We start from the raw sequence: 22729 nt of genomic DNA, 5'->3' as shown, positions 1-22729 counted from the left end.
CATAGAATATAGTAAGGCCAGCAATGTCTCTTTTTATGTTGGAGCTCACCATAAAAGTCTTAATTTTATTTAGTTCTTGCACAAAACAGGACAACATTGGTCACCTTAGAAATATGTCACTCTATAAAAAGTAAATATAATATTCTATAATAATTATATAAAAATCATACGATCAATAAATAACCTTCATTTTGAAAAAACAAAATAAATATATAAAAGATTAATTTAAAAATTATCCTGACAATTGTTAAAAGCAAGTTGCACTAATGAAATCTAAAAACCAAAATTATTATTTTATTTTCAATTGTAATATGAATATTTTTTGACATTTAGTAAAAAACACACAATAAAAAATGATTGTCTGATTATAGAAGAAAAAATACTTCGATATCTTGAAAAAATTCTACAATGATGATAACATTTTTATACTTAAACTCTTACAAAACACATGTAAACTAAAGTAAAATGAAAAACATGTAAAATAAAGTAAAATGAAAAACATGTAAAATAAAGTAAAATGAAAAACATGTAAAATAAAGTAAAATGAAAAAGCCAAGCTACCACTAAAACAACATTAGTTTTCATTGACAATAAATATTTAGTTTTAGTCAAAAAAGTTTAGCCCAAAGGTTTTTTTTAAAAGATTTCTTTAATATGAATGCAACTTGTCAAGGCAGTTTAAGATCCCTTTAAACATTTCTTTTTTTTTTTTTTCTTTTTTTTTTTTTTAAATTGATATTTATTATAAAAAATAAATAGTTATATAATTTATATAATGTAAATTAAAAAAATTATATACAACTTTCATTGATACTTTAAATAAAAATTATTATCATTATTTTGTTACTTTATTTAAAAGCATTTCACTAATATAAAAATCTAAAGATAATAGTTTTCATGTTATTTATTTCTGAAATATAAATATATATTTTCTTTATTCAGTAAAATATAGAAAAAATTATAATAATTCATTTTCACTTTTTTTTTTTTTAGTATTCATACAAGTCATTTTATCATAGCATATTTGTAAGAAACCAACAGACTGAAATTCAACTATTTTTTTAAAAATGCATTTCCTTTGCATGTCTCCCTATATCAGTCCGTGTATGTACTAAAACCCCTGACAGTTTCTTATTTCAGTATGATGTCAGAGTGCTTATCTAAGTATGCTGTTATATATTTATATGTATAATGGTCCTTATATGATATATTTATCAAAGGCTTTGTATTGCCTAATGTATTTTTAGAGAAGTTTTGATTTCACAAACTTTTTTATTTTTAATTTAATATAATTGCTAAAAACTGACTATAAATATATCTGCCCAAATCATTTTCCCATCGCGCAAATTTGTAATAATGCTATGATGGGAAATTAGCCGACCAAAATTTAACTTGATATTTTTCTTAAATGAATTTTTCTTTATATTTTTTTTCATTAAAACTTATATTATGCCTCTGTCTAAAAATAGAGGATGGAGGTGGAAAAAACTAGCATTAAGTCTTTATTACTTGCTATCTGATAGTTTTATTGTTTGAAGTATTTCAATAAATTAAAGTATTTCTGTGATCTATCAATAAGCAAGTTTTGTCACCTTCACATTTTACTTTAACATATTATGGGCATATAAATTAAGATTCTGATGTCACTTTCTAAAGGAAAGTTTTTCCCTGATGTCACTTTCTAGAGAAAACTTTTCTTTTTTCAAGCATTTGAATTTTCTTTTATCAATACTAAAATAAAAAAAAGTAGTGAAACTTACTTAAAACTTTTTCAAGTTTTTTCCAAATACATCAAAAGTTTTAAAGTTAAAATTGTTTAAAAATGAATATTTAGCAGATAAAAAAATATAGTAAATAAAATATCTGACGTTTATGGTGTATTGCTACTTCTAATATCATGCATTTTATATTTTTATCACTAATTTAAAAGTTCATAAGTCAGTTGCTTCTAATGTTTAGAATAAGGTGCGTTCTATGAGCTTAAAGTGTAATTTATTGCATGAGCAAATAAATCACTTTGAACAATTGATAAAGAATAATTTGAGTTTAAAATTTTTTGATTAACTTAGTTAAATTTTCTTTTATGTTATATTTACTAAATTTTATTATTTTTTATTCAGCTCAAGGACAATGGACAACTTGGACTACTTGGGGAAGCTGTTCTCAAGTTTGTGGAGTAACTGGCAATATGCAGCGTTCACGTTCTTGTGTAAATCCGATAACAAGCAAAATTCAAGAAGACTGTGAACTAGATGGCAATAAAGCAAACTTTGATTACATGACTTGTTTTCAGCCGTGTGGTGAGCTTTAAGTTTTTTATTTGCATTATTATTTTTTTATAAATAGACTTTATCTCAATTTGTTATCTAAAAAGTATGAGAATAAATTTGTAAATAGTATTTATCTTAGTAATTATTTAAGTTATTATTTATTACTTATTTAAGTTTGTAGATTTAGTATTTATCTCTATAAATCTCTTATTTGAGGAATATTTATTATTGTTGTCATATTTTGTTTTTCTAATGATGCTTTTTCTTTTTCAGACAAGATCCAAAAATCCATTGTAAATGTAGTTATATACTATATGAATTCAGGTCTAGCTGCTAAACTTGAGAAACTGTCCTATCATAACATTGCAACTTTTTCTCTAAATGCTGTTATGCTTGTTGCTCAAGTGAGCTTTTGTCTTTAGTTCCACTAATTAAAACTCGATCATGTGTGACTCTTCACTAAGCAATGTTGCATCTTTTTAATGTTCCTTTGAAAATTTTTTTTTTTTTAATCAGTGTGCTATTTATCTATTTTTTCTTTTCCTTGGAGACCAATACTTTGGAATTCTCTTTTGTTATCATGTTTTTACTTACTATATATAATTATGCGGTAGTGGTGTTGTGGTAGAGCCCTCGCTTTATAAGCAAAAGGTTCCAAGTTCGATCCCCACCACGTCCCTGGTAGTACCGCGCTCAACTTGTTTCTCCGCGCAGCGGCCTTGTTCATCATGGTTTGTGTTTCGGAATAATAGAGTTGAGAGAGGGTAATAGCCACAATTAAGTAGCCTCCTTGTCTGTAGTGACCTTCTCGGCCTTGGGGAGGTGAATTAACAAAAAAACAAAAAAAATTATATATTGTATTATATACTATATATAATGCAATATTTAAATTATATAATTTTAAGTTATACTATATATAATGCAATATATAGTTACATAATTTTAAGTTATAATATATATAATGCAATATATAATTTTAAGTAACTAGTTGGTAATTAAAGCAATGTTGACAGGTTTAGTAAAATTGGAGTTTTCTAACATATTTTTTTATTTTTTTAATTATCACTAATTTCATTTATATGGACAACTTTCCATATAAATAAAATTAAAAATTGTAATTTGGAGTCATGTAAACATAAAAAATTGTATAAAAAACTTTTTAATATATTTTCTAATTTGTTGATTTTAATTCAGACACTTTTTTTTCAAAGAAGACAAAGAAAATTTTTTTCATTATTCTTAAAGTGAGCAAAATATTAGGATAGTGCAAACCTAAGTCTGATATATATTTTAGCAGCAGTCAATATATATTATATTCAATATATATATATATATATATATATATATATATATATATATATATATATATATATATATATATATATATAAATTTATTATTGCTCTGTTCTTTAAGAACATTGAGCACTCTATTTGTAAAGTACACTAACATAATTTATATATATATATATATATATATATATATATATATATATATATATATAAATATATACATACATATACATATACCGGCATATGCAGACTTTCGTTTTAAGTTTTTTAGTGAAGTTGTTTTTTTTTCTAAACAAAAAGATCGATTGTTAGTGGAGGGTATTTGTACTAAACCAGGTGAGAGGTTAATATCTCTGGTGAACATCAACTGATAATTAGGCAAATGAATGACTGAATTTTTATTAAAAATATTTTTGATACATTACAAGATTAATGCTATTTCATTTGTTAGAATGCTGTTTTCTTTAAACCAAATAATTAAATATAAAATGATATAAAAATTCAATACATTTATAATCCACATGAATTTAATTATTTAAATATAAGTTTTTTTTGTTTGTTTTCAAAAAAAGAAATAAAAACAGTTAGCAAGTTTTTGAAATTACATAAATTTTGAACTCAGGGCCTCCAAAAATGTACTGGATGCACTGAATACCAACATCAATGAAACAAGACAATTTTAATTTGAAAATTTTTTAATTTTAATTTGAATTTTAAAATCTCTAAATATAAAATTCTGGTTCTTTCAAGATCTTGAAAGAATTTTATATTTAGAGATTTTAAAATTCACAAACTTTTTTATTAAAACTTTTTGAAAAAATAATATTGCTATTATGTTATATAGTTGTCATAAAAAATGACATTTAAATTTTAACATTTCAGTTTTAAAAATATTTTCCAATATTACTTGTAATTCAAAGGTATTGTCACAAACTGAAATAGCTGTAGGGGCTTTAGTGCATAGATTAATAGAAATTTCTTACTGAATAATATTGTTAACATGGATATATTGTAAGATATCATCAGATATATAAAACAATAATATCAGATATATGCAACAATAAAATTTACATTTTTCAAAATTGATACAAGTCGAGGAAAAAAGGAGATAAGAATATAACGAAAAAAAATTATTATTTTTTGATATCCAATTTTTTCGCGACTGTCAGTATATTAAGGTAATACAAATATAATTTGCGCTAGAAACACAGACAATTTTTAAACTTGTTTAAAGGTTTTTGCTAAACTTTACTATTTTTATTGTTCAGGAAATATTAATATTTTAATTAAAAGATTTTTGAATTCTGATCAAAGGAGTGGCACCAGTTTTTAAATATAATATGATTAATAATAAGCATATTTGTCGAGCCCTCTTTCAAAATGTGCTTCTTTTTTTACATGAAAAAAAAATAAAAATTTACAAATAAATAGCAATTAGTTTTCTTGTTGTTCAAGAAGAAAGTTTTATCAATCTGAATTGAGATTTCAATGAAAAGGATATCAGAAACTAACAAACGCATAGACAAAGTTAAAAAATTATACAATGAAAAAACACTTCTTGATTCGAATAACGAATCAAATTTTTTAAAAGATATAAAAAAAAAGTTAGTAGATCTCGAAAACCGATCCCGAAAAAACAAATATTATACGTTAAACAAATATTATATAGCAATTCATAGAGATCACAACCAATTAACTTTAATCATAATATAGGATGTCCATATGCAAAGTGAGAACTTTATTTCAAAAATGAATGTAAGATTTTAGAAATTTTTTATTAAAAAGTTTTTCAGATTGTCACAGTATGCTGTACAATTCAGATTGTACTTAAATTATACTTAAATGTTGTTTTATATTATTATTTCTGACTGAATTTAATTGCTTTTGTCTTACTAATTAAATGCAAGTTAGAAGGAAATATTAATTTTTAAATTATAATTTTAATATTATAAAGTAACTTGCATATAAAAGTAAATTACATAAAAGTAATATGCTACCAAATGTAAATTATATTTACAAATAAAATAATATTTTTTAAGTAGGAATTTTTTATTTTAAAAGTAATAACAAATCTTTATTGAAAATAAATTACATAAAATAAAATTTAAATTAGATAAGCTTAGATTTTATATAAATTGTAAAGTAAATTAAAAGTAGCTTATATAAAGTAAGCAAATAAATTTACTTATATTTTAAGATAACTTTGATATGATCTTGTATAAAAGAAATGCAAAAAAGTAAAACTTTAAGGCACTAACATTTAGTTTGTCGCAACATAAAGACAAGGTAGTTATTAGGTAACCTTTTGATCTCAGACCACATGGTCCACCAACCCACCCATAAAAACTAAAGCTTACAGTTGGTGTTTCACAAATTTTAATAAAATTTAGATTAATTAAAAAAATTCTTCATATCAGTTTCAAACTCTATATTAAAATGATGTTGGTGTTAATCTACAAGTATATTTTTTTAATTTTTGAAGAAATTTTAGACCGACATGCTCCCTACAAAATCTAACTAACAAATCTAAAACTTGGATTTCAAATGACATTTAAATCTATTTCTTTTAAAAACAAACTTTATTTAAAAAGTTATAAAAACAAACATATTACTCTCAAAATTTCAATTTTATAATATCAAAAATAGCAGTTTCTCAAAACTAGTAAATTATCAAAATAATTTAAAAACTTCATGACATGTTTTAATAACAACTTTAACACAATTAAGAATGTTTGAAAATAATTAAAATCATTAATATTAGGCCTTTGCCACACAGTTAATTGATGTAGTACATCAAACTTATCAGAATAAGAATATTATCATTACCAAATATTAACAAACAGCATTTTTTATACTATTCAAGATAAACAAGTGGCAAAGCCTTTAAAATGCATCTTGACTTATTTAACATAACCAACCACATGAGTTTTAAATTAAGTAAGAAGAAAATCAATTTTTTTAATATTATTGTTATTACTATTATTTGTAATTAATGTTATCATTACTGTTATTGTTATTGTTATAGTTATTTACGATTATTATTATTAATATTATTATTATTATGAATATTTGTTCAAATAGGTTGTTAACTTTAGATTAGTAAATGCGCTATATGTAAATATTTGCAAATTGTAACAACTATTTCAATGATTAATTTTCAATTATTTTTTAAACAAAGATTTTATTTAGTTTTTGTTATACTTTTATAACTTGTATTATATTACATTGATTGATTATTTCTACATTAGACATTATGAGTATAATAATTTATTTATATTTGCAGCAATGAATAAGGCTAGTGTGTGTATATATATATATATATATATATATATATATATATATATATATATATATATATATATATATATTTATATATGTATATATATGTATATATGTATATATATATATATATATATATATATATATATATATATATATATATATATATATATATAAATGTATATAAATCTATATATAAAGCATATATACGCATATATAAAGCATATATATATTGTTCTCAAAAAGTAAGGACAACGTGGTTGTTTTTTTTAAGCGAAAAAAGTAATAGTTTTTTAATTTATTTCAAATATGTCAAATAATAATTTCTGTTATACTATATTTGTCATTAAAAATATATAGTAATAAAAGTTGTTAATTTTTTAAAAATCAACTAAGATAGGAAAGTTAAGTTTTTTTAAAAAGAATAATAAACTTGATTATGGTTACTAATTTTTTACATCTTTTTTATTAAATACATACTACTTAATAGAATCACTTTTAACTCATTACAACTAAATAGAAATTCAGTCTTTTCATATTATAGTCATTTTAAATACTTGGTCCCATAACCTTTTGCATCAATTACTATTTGCTAACTGTGGGGAATGCTTTTAACTAGTTTTGTTAACAAGCAAACTTCCAACGAATTTTTAAGCATTTCATAGTGTCACAATTCATCTTTATTACTAGGCTTTCTGTTTGACTTATCACTTGATTTTAACTGGTTAATTCAAATATAATGGTACTTATGTTGTTCCATAATTCCATTAACTTTATAAAGGGGTCCCACTTCATGAACAATAAATGTACCCCGAACCATGATAATTTTTCATGATTAACTTTGGTATGTGTACACTCTGGATTATATGTATATTATCTCGAGTGTACACATATATACATTTTGGATTATATACATATAATCCAGAGTGTACATATAATACACAGTATATAAATGTATATTCCATATTGTAGAACAAAAAGTGGCTCATCTGTTTATATGACATGTCTGAATTGATCTAAAATCCAGTTTAAGTGATCTCTGTATTATTTTAGTCTTTTAACACTTTTTTAAATCTATCTATTGTAAATAAAAAACTTTATTCGCTTGCCACCCTGAAGTAAAATCTTTAACAATTCTATTGTTACATAAGTGTTAAAAGTTCTATTTTAGCTTTATTTGGCTGATATCTACAGTTTTTCATCACTTCCCTTACAATCAATTGATCTCTTTCTATAATTTTTTGCTTTATTCAAGACCCTACTTCCTGCTAATTAAATTTTGTGACACAATCTGGACACAATTTTTTAAACTTTCATTTTACCAAATCCAACTTCTTTGGAAACATTACACAAATGCCAATCTGCATTGTGCATTACCTTTATCAAAGTCTGAAACAAGTTTTTTCCTAAAATGGTAAATATGTTTTTTAACTGATAAACAAATGATATTGTAGAAATTAGTATAAAAATAAGGATAAATGTCTCCTACTCATTTTATTTTTATATGATTACTCATAACAGATGAATTTTTGTATAAGCAGAATCAAAAGCATCTAACTTTATCATTTTTCCAGTTTAAGTATATTTTTCTACTGTATATAAAATTGATAAAAAATATAAATATTTTGAATCATGAAAATATGAAAAATTAAAAACATCACAAAAGAACAATATAAAACTAGATGTAAAACTTTATAAAGACAAAAACATTACATTAGAACAGTATAAAACTACATGTAACACTTTATAAAGACAAAAACTATAATTTGAAATAAAAAGCATAATTAAAAAAAAAAATTTTTTTTTCTGATTAGTTTTTAATTTTAATTATTAAAATGATGTAAATATATTATCTAGCATTGGAAACCAAAAATTAAAATAAATTAATGCTACAATCAATTTTACTTTATCATAAAAAATGTATTTAGTTTTTTCATATAAGTTAGTTTTTACTTCTTCCGCAGTTTAGTTGAACTTCAGTTAACAGTTTAGTACAACAGTTTAAATTTTTTGATAATTATTTTTGGTTTTATTAAAAGATATAGTTCATTAGTAGTTCTAACTATCAACTATTTAAGAAATAAGTTATAAAAATTTTTTTTTGAATAAAAGTCTAATGACTTTTTAGAAAAAAAATCATGGTGTTCCGTTTTTTTTGACACTGTAGATATACATTTTCTGCACAAAAATGCTGACTTTTTTCTATATGGTTTTTTCAGAAAAATAAAAAATAATGAAAAATCTTGATACTACCCCAACCCGAACGCTCAGTTAACATAGCAGGAGCTATCTTACATGTTCTATTTGCATTAATTAATGTATTTACTAAATAGCTCGCTAAATCAGAATGACATCAGATTGCTGATTTAAATGTGCTTTCAATGTTATATATAATAATAGTTTGTTTTTTTCATTAGCCTCATTTTCTGAATGGAGTACTTGGGGTGCATGCTCAGCAAGCTGTAGATTAGACAGTGGTCCTCCGACAACGTCTCGGTTTAGAACATGTCTCTCTGGACTTGGGTCTTGTATTGGATCTTTATCAGAGACACAAGAGTGCAACACAAATACTCCTTGTCAAGGTAAAGGAAATATTTATTAAATTTATAAACAAATTTTTATTAGGGAACAGCAACAAGATACTCAAGAAATGCAAAAAATTCAAGTTTTTTGCAACTATATTTTACAAAAAAATTTTAATAAAATTGGTTTATAAGTTTTGTATTATCTTGAGTTACTCATAAAAATGTATTATGTAATTCTATGTACTTGAAAATAAAGCAAATATTCCCATGAAAAAAATGCCTAGCAGAAAATAAATTTGATATTTACTATGCCTTGTCTTGGGGTTCTAGTAATGGTCAGAACTGTAATGGTTACTGTAAAGGTAACTTCTAGTAATGGTCAGAACTCTTGGTCTAGTAATGGCCAGAACTGATTGCTTACCTTCGGTATTATAAACTGCTACTGTCTTGTAGAAGACATTTGTTATAAAAAACAAATATTTTTTTTTAATTTAAATTACAGTTATAACTTGATTATTCTTGTTAATTTTGTTGAAAAAGAAAAAATAGTTGTTGATAAGTGAGAAAAGTTTTAAGATGTTTTAAAAGTAGCACTATTTTGTGCTATTGTGTAGTTGCTTTTTATATTATGAATGTTTTTTAACATATTTAAAAAACATTCACAATAGTTAGGTTTTTTTAATGATTTTTGTTTGATCAAAATTAATTAAATTTGTAATATAAGTTTTGTAAATATGTGTATTACCTCAAGGAATAATATCTTCATGGGGAGCATGGGGTCAATGTTCAGCTACATGTCAGTTAACATCAACATTACCAACTCAACAAAGATCACGAACTTGCTCTGGAGCAACACTTGGTGGAAATTGTGATGGGCAATCTACTGTAGATTCACAAACATGCCGTATTGGAATTTATTGTCCAGGTATTTTTTTGAATAATATTTTAAAATGTTGAGAAATGCAAAAAATTAAACTTCACAAAAAACTTGTTTTGATAAACTTTATTATTCTACAGACAATGTACAAAAGCAGATAGAATAATAATCTATATATAGTAAGTTATTTTAATAAATAAATCTCAAAGAAAAAAATATGTAAACTAAATTGACAATAAACATAAAAATACAGATTGAGGTTGTTTTTTTTTTAGTTTCAAAGTTATTTCAATTGTTTTGTGAGCAAATAAGAAACAATTAAAAATTTTTTTTTTGAAATAATTGGCAAAAATTTAATCAATTGATCTAAATATTTATGTAATTAAATAGCAAATAAATAAAAACAAAACGAATATTACTCTTAGCCATATTTATTTATTATATATATATTTACATTATCTTTATATTAGCCATCCCAATAATTTATAACAAATAAGATAAATAAAATTTATACTTTATAAACAAATCAATATAGCGCTTTACTAAAAAATTAGTTAAGTATAGAAAGTATTGCATAGTACATTAATGAAAAAGCTTAGAGCTTTAAACATATATAGGTCAATTAAATTGTATCCAAGTTGAAGTCAGTGCTTCCTGACAGCATTTTATTTATATCTTTTATATATGTGTTTTTGCTTATTATATTTTATTAGATTTATATCATATTATTTTATATAATATTACTTTATTAATGAATAAAGTAAAAGTTTAGTCAAATTAAAGATTTATAAAATATAAGAAAAAACTTTTTATTGAAGTTTTTAACTTTTTAAAGCAATTTTTTTAAATAGGAACAATATCGGATTGGAGTTCTTGGGGTGCATGTTCTTCTATATGTAACAATCTTGTTACTGTACCTTTTCAAACAAGAAGTCGGTCATGCATTGGGTATTCAACATGGGATCCTAACTACACAGGTTGTCCTGGTATCACTACAAGTGATCAACAAACTTGTAATGTTAATGTTGCTTGTTCAGGTAAAATTTGTTATTAAAATGATTTTATATAAAGTTTGTTAAAATTTAAATTTTCTAAAAAGGTTTTTTAAATTAAAACAGGTAGTTATGGTGCGTGGAGTGCATGGAGTAGTTGCTCTGAATCTTGTCAGTCTAATCCTGCTGCAACTCCATTTCAAACTCAGACTAGACCATGTCTAGGGGCTACATTGGGAGGTGGTTGCGCTGGGCCTAGTTCTTTAACTATGGCTTGTAATAGTGGAGTACCTTGTCCAGGTATTTCTTTTAATAGAAAATTTTCTATTGCTTTGTTTCTATATAAATTTTGGTTCGTAGTTGTTTTGTGCCAACAGTAGTTGCAACTATTAGTACAATAATAGTTTAACAACTGCTGTAATTTTGGTAGAATTATCTGTATGTGTGTGTATATATATGTGTGTGTATATATATATATATACATATATATATATATATATATATATATATATATATATATATATATATATATATATATATATATATATATATATATATATATATATATATATATATATATATATATATATATATATAGATTTGTAGGGTTATATCTTGTGTGAAAATGTAAAAAAGTATTAAAATAATTTATAAAAGCATAAAAATAAAAGCATAAAAAATGATTTTTTTAAATGATAATGACTTAGTGATGTCTAAGTCATTATCATTTAAAAAAATCATTTTTTATGCTTATATTTTTATGCTTTTATAAATTATTTTAATACTTTTTTACATTTTATTGCATTTGTAACTTCCAATTTATTTTATTTAACAAGTTGGCATCACCAACTTGTTAAATAAAATAAATTGGAAGTTACAAATGCAATAAAAATGAGTAATTAATGTAGTTGTAATATAAAGCTGAAAAATTTGTATTATTTAGAGAAACTTCTGCTATTTTATTAATGTAGTTGTGTACTATTATGCACAAATTGTAAATATATGTTTTTAATTTTTTTGTTTTTGTTTTTTTTGTTTGAAACATGTCTTTATTGCACATAAAGATTTTTTAGGTTGTATTTACAAACTTGATAGTACCTTGTTCATATTTTTGTTTTTGTTTTATTTACCTATTAAAAGTAAAAAAATAAAAAAGTTTGAGTTTTATTTAATGGGAATTTAAGTGATTATCATAACTTTTGTAATGATTTTTTTTATTATCATTCTCTGTTTTAGTCTTTAGGTGTTTTAAGCATGTTTTTTTTAATTTATTTTCATTTTTTGATGTTTCAGGTGTATTAAGCAGTTGGTCAACATGGGGAGCATGTTCAGCTTCTTGTCAACTTGATTTTACTGTGCCAACACAAACCAGTACTCGTACTTGTTCAGGAGCCTCCTTAGGTGGTAATTGTAACAGTCAAGCTTTAACTCAAACTAAAAACTGTAATGCAGAGGTTCTTTGTCCAGGTAATATTTTAAAAAGTTTTTTCATAGTTTGCTATGCTTTGTTTATTGTTTAAAATAAGAAAAAAATTACAAATCGTTAAATACAATATAAAGACTTGAATAAGAACTTTATTTAAACAAAAAAGTAAAGGCAATAAAAACATTTTGAATCAGTTTTGATTCGGTTTTTTTTTTATACAAATATTTTCATATATAAGATAAATTTTATATTTGAGATGTTGGGGTCAAGATTGAGATCAAAATGTAGTCGGAGTCAAACCCAACTACATCATGATAACACCAGTGTGTACACTTAAAAAAATATTTCATTTTAAAGAATTCGGTTTGAACTTTGCAATATGTACAGAAGATTACAACTTGTACAAAAAGTTCAGACACACTTGTTTTTTTAATGTGCATAAATCTTTTAAGAAATGATAACCCAATAAATTTCTGTCTCAACAAAAACCAATTTGCAAGTCATTAGCATACATAAAATAAAAATGAGCAATTGACAAATTGGCTGAGGCTTGAATATTTTATCATTTAATGTAGAAATTACTTATCAACTGGCAGTGTCAATAATATATCTCTTATTGGGCTTCCAAAAAACAGTCAGCACAAATGTAAACATGCTTTAGGCACTAAGCAGATGCAACCCAAAAGCAAGATTATAAGCTCTAAGTTTACAAGTCAATAGATCGCTTGTAGATGTTTAGTTGTATGACAATAAATATTTTGTGCAGGAAAGAATTGTATCATGATTACAATGCAATCGGAAATTTTGGTCATTCAAATTAGTATTTAAAATGGGACAAATATGTCGGATTTATTAATGACTAACTAAAATTTAAAACCGATAGGAGACCACCAAAATAATGTTGGATTAGAACTCTATGTTAAGAAAAAATTAAATTTCTTTCATGCTGTAAGAAAGTGTTTAGCATTAACCAATTGCCCCCCAAAAAAAAGTATGGTGTAAAAAGCATTTCAGTGCAACAATTTTCAGTTATTCAGTTGAATAAAAATATGGCAATACTTCATGTCACATTTAATCAAACTTTTCCCTGAAAGTAATATTCAACTCATACATTTACCAGCACTATCTGACTTGATCAAAAAGTTTTGAAGCTGGATGGATTATCAACTAACAAAAAAAAAAATACTAGTCACAAAACCTGACCAAACTCTGACTTGAAATACTTATCAAGATGGTTTAAAACCTTTTCAAATTAATGCCAAGGCGATTAGAACATGTATAAAAAATAACAGGGGGTCATATCCCGTCTTTATTTGCACTTTTTTCTCATTAATTTTTTGATTACTTGTGTTTGATATTTCATTTCAAAGATTTTGTGTTTTTTCTTTTAATGTTGTGTTTTTTTTCTTAATAATTGGTTTCACAAAAAAAAAAAATGTGGACCTTGTATTGGGTTTTCTCTTTATACCAGTCTAACCTCACCATAATTTACAAAAAAACAAGTGCGTTTAAACTTTCTGTACAAAGTGTATTTCATTAAAAAATGTTACAATAACAATGGCTACATTTATGTTTAGTCATACAAATAATAATAAATATGTTTAACAACTATATAGTGATGCAACATAAAACATTATGCTAATTTAATTAAAACATGCTAAAACAAATAGTATTGTATATTTTTACTATGGTTACTATGGTTGCTCTATTAACAATTTTTAAAATATCAAAATAGGAATATTGAGTGGTTGGGGTTTGTGGAGTGCCTGTTCTGCATCCTGTAACACTCAAGTCAATGGTCCATATCAATATAGAAGCCAAACTTGTATTGGTGCTTCTATATGGAATCTAAATTATGTAGGCTGTAACAATGTCAGTTTAAATGATCAACAACTTTGTAATCAAAACGTTCCTTGTTCAGGTGAGATACGTTTTTATCTGCATTTTTTTTATATCTGCAAATATTTTCAACTGTTTTCCAAGAAAGTATCAGAATAAGTTTTAATTATCAATGCTTTTTTGCAAAAAATGTATATATTTATATCCACCAGGAAAAATAACTTTATTTATAGCTATTGCAAATAAATTTTTTTAACAATAGGTAATTATGGTGCATGGAGTGCATGGGGAGCTTGCTCAGAAAGTTGTCAGTCGAATCCTAATGTTTCTCCATTTCAAACTCAGACTCGACAATGTCTTGGTGCTACATTGAATGGTGGTTGTCTTGGAACAAGCTCTCAAACTCAAAACTGCAATACAGGAGTATCTTGTCCAGGTGACTTTCTTTTATAATTATAAAAACGAAATTTAATTGTTTTGTAATCACTTATTAACATATAAAAATAATAATTATTTATTTTTAATTGCTAATTTCTATTTAAATTACTAAATTACTAATTTCTAATTAAATAATCTTGAAAAAATAGTTACACAACGGTAACTTTGATTCTATATAAGTTCATTTATATTCTCATATAAATGGGCAGCTGGCTGTGGGCTCATGTTTTAAGAAAGAAAAAAAAATTCCTAAATTTTTTCAACAAATGGTGAAAATTATAGGGTGGGGTGGGGTAATATGGATAGAATTTTATATATATATTTTTTTAATATAATTTTTTTTTTTTTATTAATTACTACCATAAAAACTTTTGTTATTTTTCTTTACATTCAGGGTGTATACAATAAAATCACAATGAGTAGAAAATAAATATATTTTCATTAACTAACTTACTAATCCTTTTTTCCACTGGTGGGGTAATACGGATACTCATAATATATTTGATACATATATCACACTTGTTGCTTTTCATGAATTTAAAGGTCAAACTATATTGGTTATGACTAGCAGTTTTCTTTTTCTTACTGATACAGTCTTCTTTTTAGTTTTGTTCTTCTCTTTTTCTTGAAACCTTGCGTCAACATCTTGAGCTGTTAAAACTCTGCTCTTTTTGGCCAGAAGACTTTGATACATTGTATACTGACTCCTCTTCCTTAACAAGCTGTATGGCAGTCATTATTTGCTGAAATTGTATGTACCTATAGTCTTGCACTGATATTTTATTTCAGGCATGATAGTTTATTTCAGTCTTATTATTTTATATAAAATATTATAAAGTTAACTTTAATTATGTAAAATATAATATTTAATTATAAAATAAAATACAGTAATAAAATAAAACGAGGAATAAAAAAATAAAATATGAAATATTTAAATGGGAGTTAAAGTTTTCCCCTTGCCATTCAATGAAAACAAATTTAAACTATGATCTTAATATAAATAATTCGGTAACATTAAATAAAACTATTATATGTTGCTGAAAAATGTATAATACTATATTTAAAAGCAAAAGTGACCTTAAGTATATAAATAAATGTCATGCAGCTTATGATTTTGTAACAAACTTCTATAATGTTAATAGGATTTTATATATTTTATATATATCCATTTACCCCACTATCATTTTTACCTGTATATCCATTTTACCCCATTTTAGATTTTTGTTTATTTATCAATATGGGTTAGAGAACTTATAAATTAAATTTTACATGTTGTTACATGATGGTCCAACTAATAAATTTACATCATTATTCTTGGATAAGTAATATTACTAAAGTCTGCAGACAAAAGTTTTGAAATGTAATGTTTTTTTTATTTTTTTCAAAACAAAATGTTTTACATTTTAACTATTCATGTAAATCAAATATAAACATTGTTAATGCTAAAAAAAGAAGCTAATTATGTGTATAAACTGTTGGTAATTTTCAGGTTTCAACATTATGTAGAGATAACTTGCTCCATGCAAACTTATTGAATATATCCATATTACCCCAACAATCCATATTACCCCACCCTACGTAGGGTAGGGTATTTATATTTAATAAAACTAGTTTAGTTAAAGATAAACTATCATTTCCATCATTTGTTGAGAAGCTTTAGGAAAATTTTTTAAATTAACATTTTTACCAACTTTCCTCTAGAAACAATAGGTTTATATTTTTCTTTAAATAATGAATGTTAAAAGAGAACAAGTTTTCAGAAAGTTTTTGTGACCTAATTAGTTTTCAGAACACTTAAAAAATTTCTCAGAAAAAAAGCCTGTTTGTAGTTAGGTTTGTTATTGCATGCATTTTTTTATATTTTTAGTTACATTTTAGGTTTTATAAGTACATGGGGTGCGTGGGGAGTATGTTCAGCTAGTTGTCAGTTAAGTTTCACTTCACCTACTCAGACAAGAAATCGTCAATGTGTTGGTGCTACATTTAATGGCAATTGTAATGGAGCAGTGTTAACTGATACTCAAAATTGCAATGAGCAAGTTTATTGTCCAGGTTTGTGTTCAAATACTCAGTTAGTCAACAATAATCAATGTAAAGTAATATTTTTGAAATTTAAAAAATAAAAATTAAATTGGGTTTTTATCTTTTTATTTTTTGCAACTTGTTTTTGCATTAAATGGCTTATTTAAAAAAAAAAATTTTTTAATCAGGAACAATATTGGATTGGAGTTCTTGGGGTGCATGTTCTTCTATATGTAACAATCTTGTTACTGTACCTTTTCAAACAAGAAGTCGGTCATGCATTGGGTATTCAACATGGGATCCTAACTATAAGGGTTGTCCTGGTATCACTACAAGTGATCAACAAACTTGTAATGTTAATGTTGCTTGTTCAGGTAATATTTTTTCTTAAAGTAATATTTTTTTAAAGATATTTTTATAAATAAAAGACAAAACAAAAAAAAGTTTTTCTTAAAGTTTGTTTATAAAGATATTTAATATTTGAATTTTCTAAAATGGTTTTTAAAATTAAAACAGGTAGTTATGGTGCGTGGAGTGCATGGAGTAGTTGCTCTGAATCTTGTCAATCTAATCCTGTTGCAACTCCATTTCAAACTCAGACTAGATCTTGTCTAGGGGCTACATTGGGAGGTGGTTGCGCTGGACCTAGTTCTCAAACTATGGCTTGTAATAGTGGAGTACCTTGTCCAGGTATTTCTTTTAATAGAAAATTTTCTATTGCTTTGTTTCTATATAAATTTTGGTTCATAGTTGTTTTGTGCCAACAGTAGTTACAACTATTAGTACAATAATAGTTTAACTACTGCTGTAATTTTGGTAAAAAATAAGTATAAATATGTGCATACATTTTGGTAAAAAATAAGTATAAATATGTGCATATATTATATGTGCATACAGTTGTTATATTCATGCAACCTTTATGTCCATATAATATTAATATATTACATGTCTGTATTTTCTATATTTGTTCTTTATATGGTCTTATCATTTCAATAATTTTTTTCTTCATTATTTTAATAATTTTAAGTAATTGGTAGAAAATAATTGGTTTAAAAATCTCGCTAATTGCATGTAATTTCTCTCATTGTTTTTAAAAATTTAAAGTTTTTAAAATATTTGACCTTTCCAATAATTGAGATCACTTTTCTCACATTGATGAGAAAAGTTATTTTGATCAAAAATAATCATGATTTTAAATCTTAATTACTTTTAATTAAAATAACTTATTTTAAGCTTTTTGAGGTTTTATGAAAATAATAAAATACAAAATAAAGTTATAAATTTAATAAAAATTAATTTATTATTTACTTCATAATTTTATATAAATAAAAGTATAAAGTATAATACCGGTATGGTAGGTCTGTTCCAAACCATTTATATACTTGTTATTTATAGACTAATTTAAAAGGTTTTAGTAAATTTAGTGGTAGTAAATATTATTGTATCTTGGCTTTGAGTTTATGATTCAAATTATATTCTTTATAAATTTAAATTGTAATGATGTAAAGTTCTAATAATTAATGGGGGATTGACACTTACTGATTTTTCTGTTTATTTATTTCGTGTACATGAAAATTGTTCATTGTTCATTGTAATGTTTGAATTGCAAAAGTGCTGCAAATAAAATATACTTTTTTTTCAATTTGGTATGAAAGGAAATATATTTTTTAATTTAAAAATTTATATTTACTTTATTTTATGTAAAAAAACACATAACCAGGCTATCTCAAAAGTATCTATATTTGAAAGCTTCTGCATAAGCTAAGTTGTTTCATATATTATACTGTGCAATAAACAGCAAGTTATAAACTAAAACATTCTAAAAACTGTGTGCTATATTTTTTTGTGAATAAAAATTTAGTGTAATTTTAGAATCTATTGCTTTTTTATGATTTTCGTTTTCAGTTGCTAAATCTGACTTATTCTTTTAAAAACAGAGTTTACTATAGCGTAATCAAATAGCCTAATTTTGCAGAAATTTATAACTTTGCGCAATTTTAAAAGAAAGATAATCAAATAAATGTGACTGTGTAAATATGTGTTTCATTGAGAAAAAAACATTCCTAAAATTTCGACGCTTTTTCTTTAAGTTAAATTTTCATGTAAGCAGATCAGTATTTTTTAAAATGGTAATCAAATAAATATATTTCACTTTTAATTTACATAAGCTCTGGGGATAAAAATCAATTAAACCTTAAATTTTGGGAACCATATAATTGTAGTCACAAACTTGATAGTACCTATTTGCATTTTTTTTAACATATATTTTATTGTAATCATTAGAGTTAACAAATTGTTATACTATTTGTTTTAATAATTATAATATAAGTTGTTATAATATTTATTATAATAATTGTAATATATTTGTTATTGTTGTGAACTTTAGTATGCTTATTATCATGAAAGCTGCAGTTTTGTAATGATTTTTTTGTATTCATTTTCTGATGTTTCAGGTATATTAAGTGGTTGGTCAACATGGGGAGCATGTTCAGCTTCTTGTCAACTGGATTTTACTGTGCCAACACAAACCAGTACTCGTACTTGTTCAGGAGCCTCCTTAGGTGGTAATTGTAACGGACAATCTTTAACTCAAACTAAAAACTGTAATGCAGAGGTTCTTTGTCCAGGTAATATTTTAAAATGTTTTTTAAATATATGCTATGCTTTGTTTGTTGTTTAAAATAAATAAGTACAAATAATTAAATTATAACAAAATTATATATATTAACAAATCTTGTTTTAAAAAAAAAAAACCCATTTTGATTCAATTTTTTCCTTTAAAACAAATGTCTCCAACCTAAAATATATTTTATGTTTAAGATCTTGGAGTCAAATCCAACTACATTTCATATGTTATTTTGTTAATTTTATTATATTCATTAGTAAATGTTTCAATAACAATTGCTACATTTATGTTTAGTCATACAAATAATAATAAATATGTTTAACAACTATATAGCGATGCAACATAAAACATTATGCTAATTTAATTAAAACATGCTAAAACAAATAGTATTGTATATTTTTACTATGGTTACTATGGTTGCTCTATTAACAATTTTTAAAATATCAAAATAGGAATATTGAGTGGTTGGGGTTCGTGGAGTGCCTGTTCTGCATCCTGTAACACTCAAGTCAATGGTCCATATCAATATAGAAGCCAAACTTGTATTGGTGTTTCTATATGGAATCCAAATTATGTAGGCTGTAACAATGTCAGTTTAAATGATCAACAACTTTGTAATCAAAACGTTCCTTGTTCAGGTGAGATACGTTTTTATCTGCATTTTTTTTATATCTGCAAATATTTTCAACTGTTTTCCAAGAAAGTATCAGAATAAGTTTTAATTATCAATGCTTTTTTGCAAAAAATGTATATATTTATATCCACCAGGAAAAATAACTTTGTTTATAGCTATTGCAAATAAATTTTTTTAACAATAGGTAATTATGGTGCATGGAGTGCATGGGGAGCTTGCTCAGAAAGTTGTCAGTCGAATCCTAATGTTTCTCCATTTCAAACTCAGACTCGACAATGTCTTGGTGCTACATTGAATGGTGGTTGTCCTGGAACAAGCTCTCAAACTCAAAACTGCAATACAGGAGTATCTTGTCCAGGTGACTTTCTTTTATAATTATAAAAACGAAATTTAATTGTTTTGTAATCACTTATTAACATATAAAAATAATAATTATTTATTTTTAATTGCTAATTTCTATTTAAATTACTAAATTACTAATTTCTAATTAAATAATCTTGAAAAAATAGTTACACAACGGTAACTTTGATTTTATATAAGTTCATTTATATTCTCATATAAATGGGCAGGTGGCTGTGGGCTCATGTTTTAAGAAAGAAAAAAAAATTCCTAAATTTTTTCAACAAATGGTGAAAATGATACTTTATATTTAATAAAATTAGTTTAGTTAAACATTATGTAGAGATAACTTACTCCATGCTTACTTATTGAATATATCCATATTACCCCAACAATCCATATTACCCCACCCTACGTAGGGTAGGGTATTTATATTTAATAAAATTAGTTTAGTTAAAGATAAACTATCATTTTCATCATTTGTTGAGAAGCTTTAGGAAAATTTTTTAAATTAACATTTTTACCAACTTTCCTCTAGAAACAATAGGTTTATATTTTTCTTTAAATAATGAATGTTAAAAGAGAACAAGTTTTCAGAAAGTTTTTGTGATCTTATTAGTTTTCAGAACACTTAAAAAACTTCTCAGAAAAAAGCCTGTTTGTAGTTAGGTTTGTTATTGCATGCATTTTTTTATATTTTTAGTTACATTTTAGGTTTTATAAGTACATGGGGTGCGTGGGGAGTATGTTCAGCAAGTTGTCAGTTAAGTTTCACTTCACCTACTCAGACAAGAAATCGTCAATGTGTTGGTGCTACATTTAATGGCAATTGTAATGGAGCAGTGTTAACTGATACTCAAAATTGCAATGAGCAAGTTTATTGTCCAGGTTTGTGTTCAAATACTCAGTTAGTCAACAAAAATCAATGTAAAGTAATATTTTTGAAATAATTTAAAAAATAAAAATTAAATTGGGTTTTTATCTTTTTATTTTTTGCAACTTGTTTTTGCATTAAATGGCTTATTTAAAAAAAAAAATTTTTTAATCAGGAACAATATTGGATTGGAGTTCTTGGGGTGCATGTTCTTCTATATGTAACAATCTTGTTATTGTACCTTTTCAAACAAGAAGTCGGTCATGCATTGGGTATTCAACATGGGATCCTAACTATAAGGGTTGTCCTGGTATCACTACAAGTGATCAACAAACTTGTAATGTTAATATTGCTTGTTCAGGTAATATTTTTTCTTAAAGTAATATTTTTTTAAAGATATTTTTATAAATAAAAGACAAAACAAAAAAAAGTTTTTCTTAAAGTTTGTTTATAAAGATATTTAATATTTGAATTTTCTAAAATGGTTTTTAAAATTAAAACAGGTAGTTATGGTGCGTGGAGTGCATGGAGTAGTTGCTCTGAATCTTGTCAGTCTAATCCTGCTGCAACTCCATTTCAAACTCAGACTAGATCTTGTCTAGGGGCTACATTGGGAGGTGGTTGCGCTGGACCTAGTTCTCAAACTATGGCTTGTAATAGTGGTGTACCTTGTCCAGGTAACTTTTGCAATAGTAAATTTTGTATTGTTTTGATTCTTTATATATTTTGGTTCATAGTTATTTTGTGCCAATACAGTAAAAGTTCAGTTACTCCTGTACTTTGGGTACTAAATAAATAATAATACTATGGTATAATGTGCATACATATATGGGTGATCCGTAAGGAGGTGGGTGGGGGGGTTCAATATCCCTCCCCCTCCCTCCCGCCCTCTTTTCCCTCCCTCCCGCCCTCTTTTCCTTCCCTCCCGCCCTCTTTTCCCTCCCTCCCACCCTCTTTTCCCTCCCTCTTTCTCTTATTATTTTTTTTATTTGACACATTTGACAAAATTTTTTTTGTGATTGATACTTAGAGCCTTTCATAAAAAAAGGATGCAATTTAATAAGAATAATAAATCTTTTATAAAAAAAGGATGCAATGCCAACAATAATAAATCTTTTTTACACATTTGACACATTTTATTTTTGTGATTGATACTCAGAGAATTTTATAAAAAAATTCAATGAAATAATAAACATCTTTAAAGTAGAAATTTGGTGAAATGTTGTAAATTATATTTTGAAGTAATAATTATTGAAATACAATAAATTGATAAAGAATTTAGAGTTTAGTTGTTGGTC

The 22729-nt window shown here is 25.0% G+C and overlaps 1 protein-coding gene across 1 annotated transcript in view; it reads left to right on the top strand.

The window, feature by feature from the left end:
- LOC100197287 (SCO-spondin) overlaps nucleotides 1-22230 on the top strand; it is a 42956-nt gene extending 20726 nt beyond the window's left edge. Inside the window, exons 5-16 of the mRNA XM_065808447.1 lie at nucleotides 2121-2300; nucleotides 9257-9421; nucleotides 10116-10289; nucleotides 11093-11278; nucleotides 11360-11533; nucleotides 12527-12700; nucleotides 20037-20222; nucleotides 20403-20576; nucleotides 21272-21445; nucleotides 21607-21792; nucleotides 21935-22108; nucleotides 22169-22230. Of these exons, the coding sequence (XP_065664519.1) occupies nucleotides 2121-2300; nucleotides 9257-9421; nucleotides 10116-10289; nucleotides 11093-11278; nucleotides 11360-11533; nucleotides 12527-12700; nucleotides 20037-20222; nucleotides 20403-20576; nucleotides 21272-21445; nucleotides 21607-21792; nucleotides 21935-22108; nucleotides 22169-22230 (2009 nt within the window). The remainder of the gene's footprint in view (nucleotides 1-2120; nucleotides 2301-9256; nucleotides 9422-10115; nucleotides 10290-11092; nucleotides 11279-11359; nucleotides 11534-12526; nucleotides 12701-20036; nucleotides 20223-20402; nucleotides 20577-21271; nucleotides 21446-21606; nucleotides 21793-21934; nucleotides 22109-22168) is intronic.
- The last annotated feature ends 499 nt before the right edge of the window (nucleotides 22231-22729 follow it).

The sequence above is a fragment of the Hydra vulgaris genome, chromosome 10 (genome assembly GCF_038396675.1).
Source record: "Hydra vulgaris chromosome 10, alternate assembly HydraT2T_AEP".
NCBI lineage: Eukaryota > Metazoa > Cnidaria > Hydrozoa > Anthoathecata > Hydridae > Hydra > Hydra vulgaris.
The sequence above is the reverse complement of the archived record's forward strand: the minus strand, read 5'-3'. Positions and strand labels throughout refer to the sequence as shown.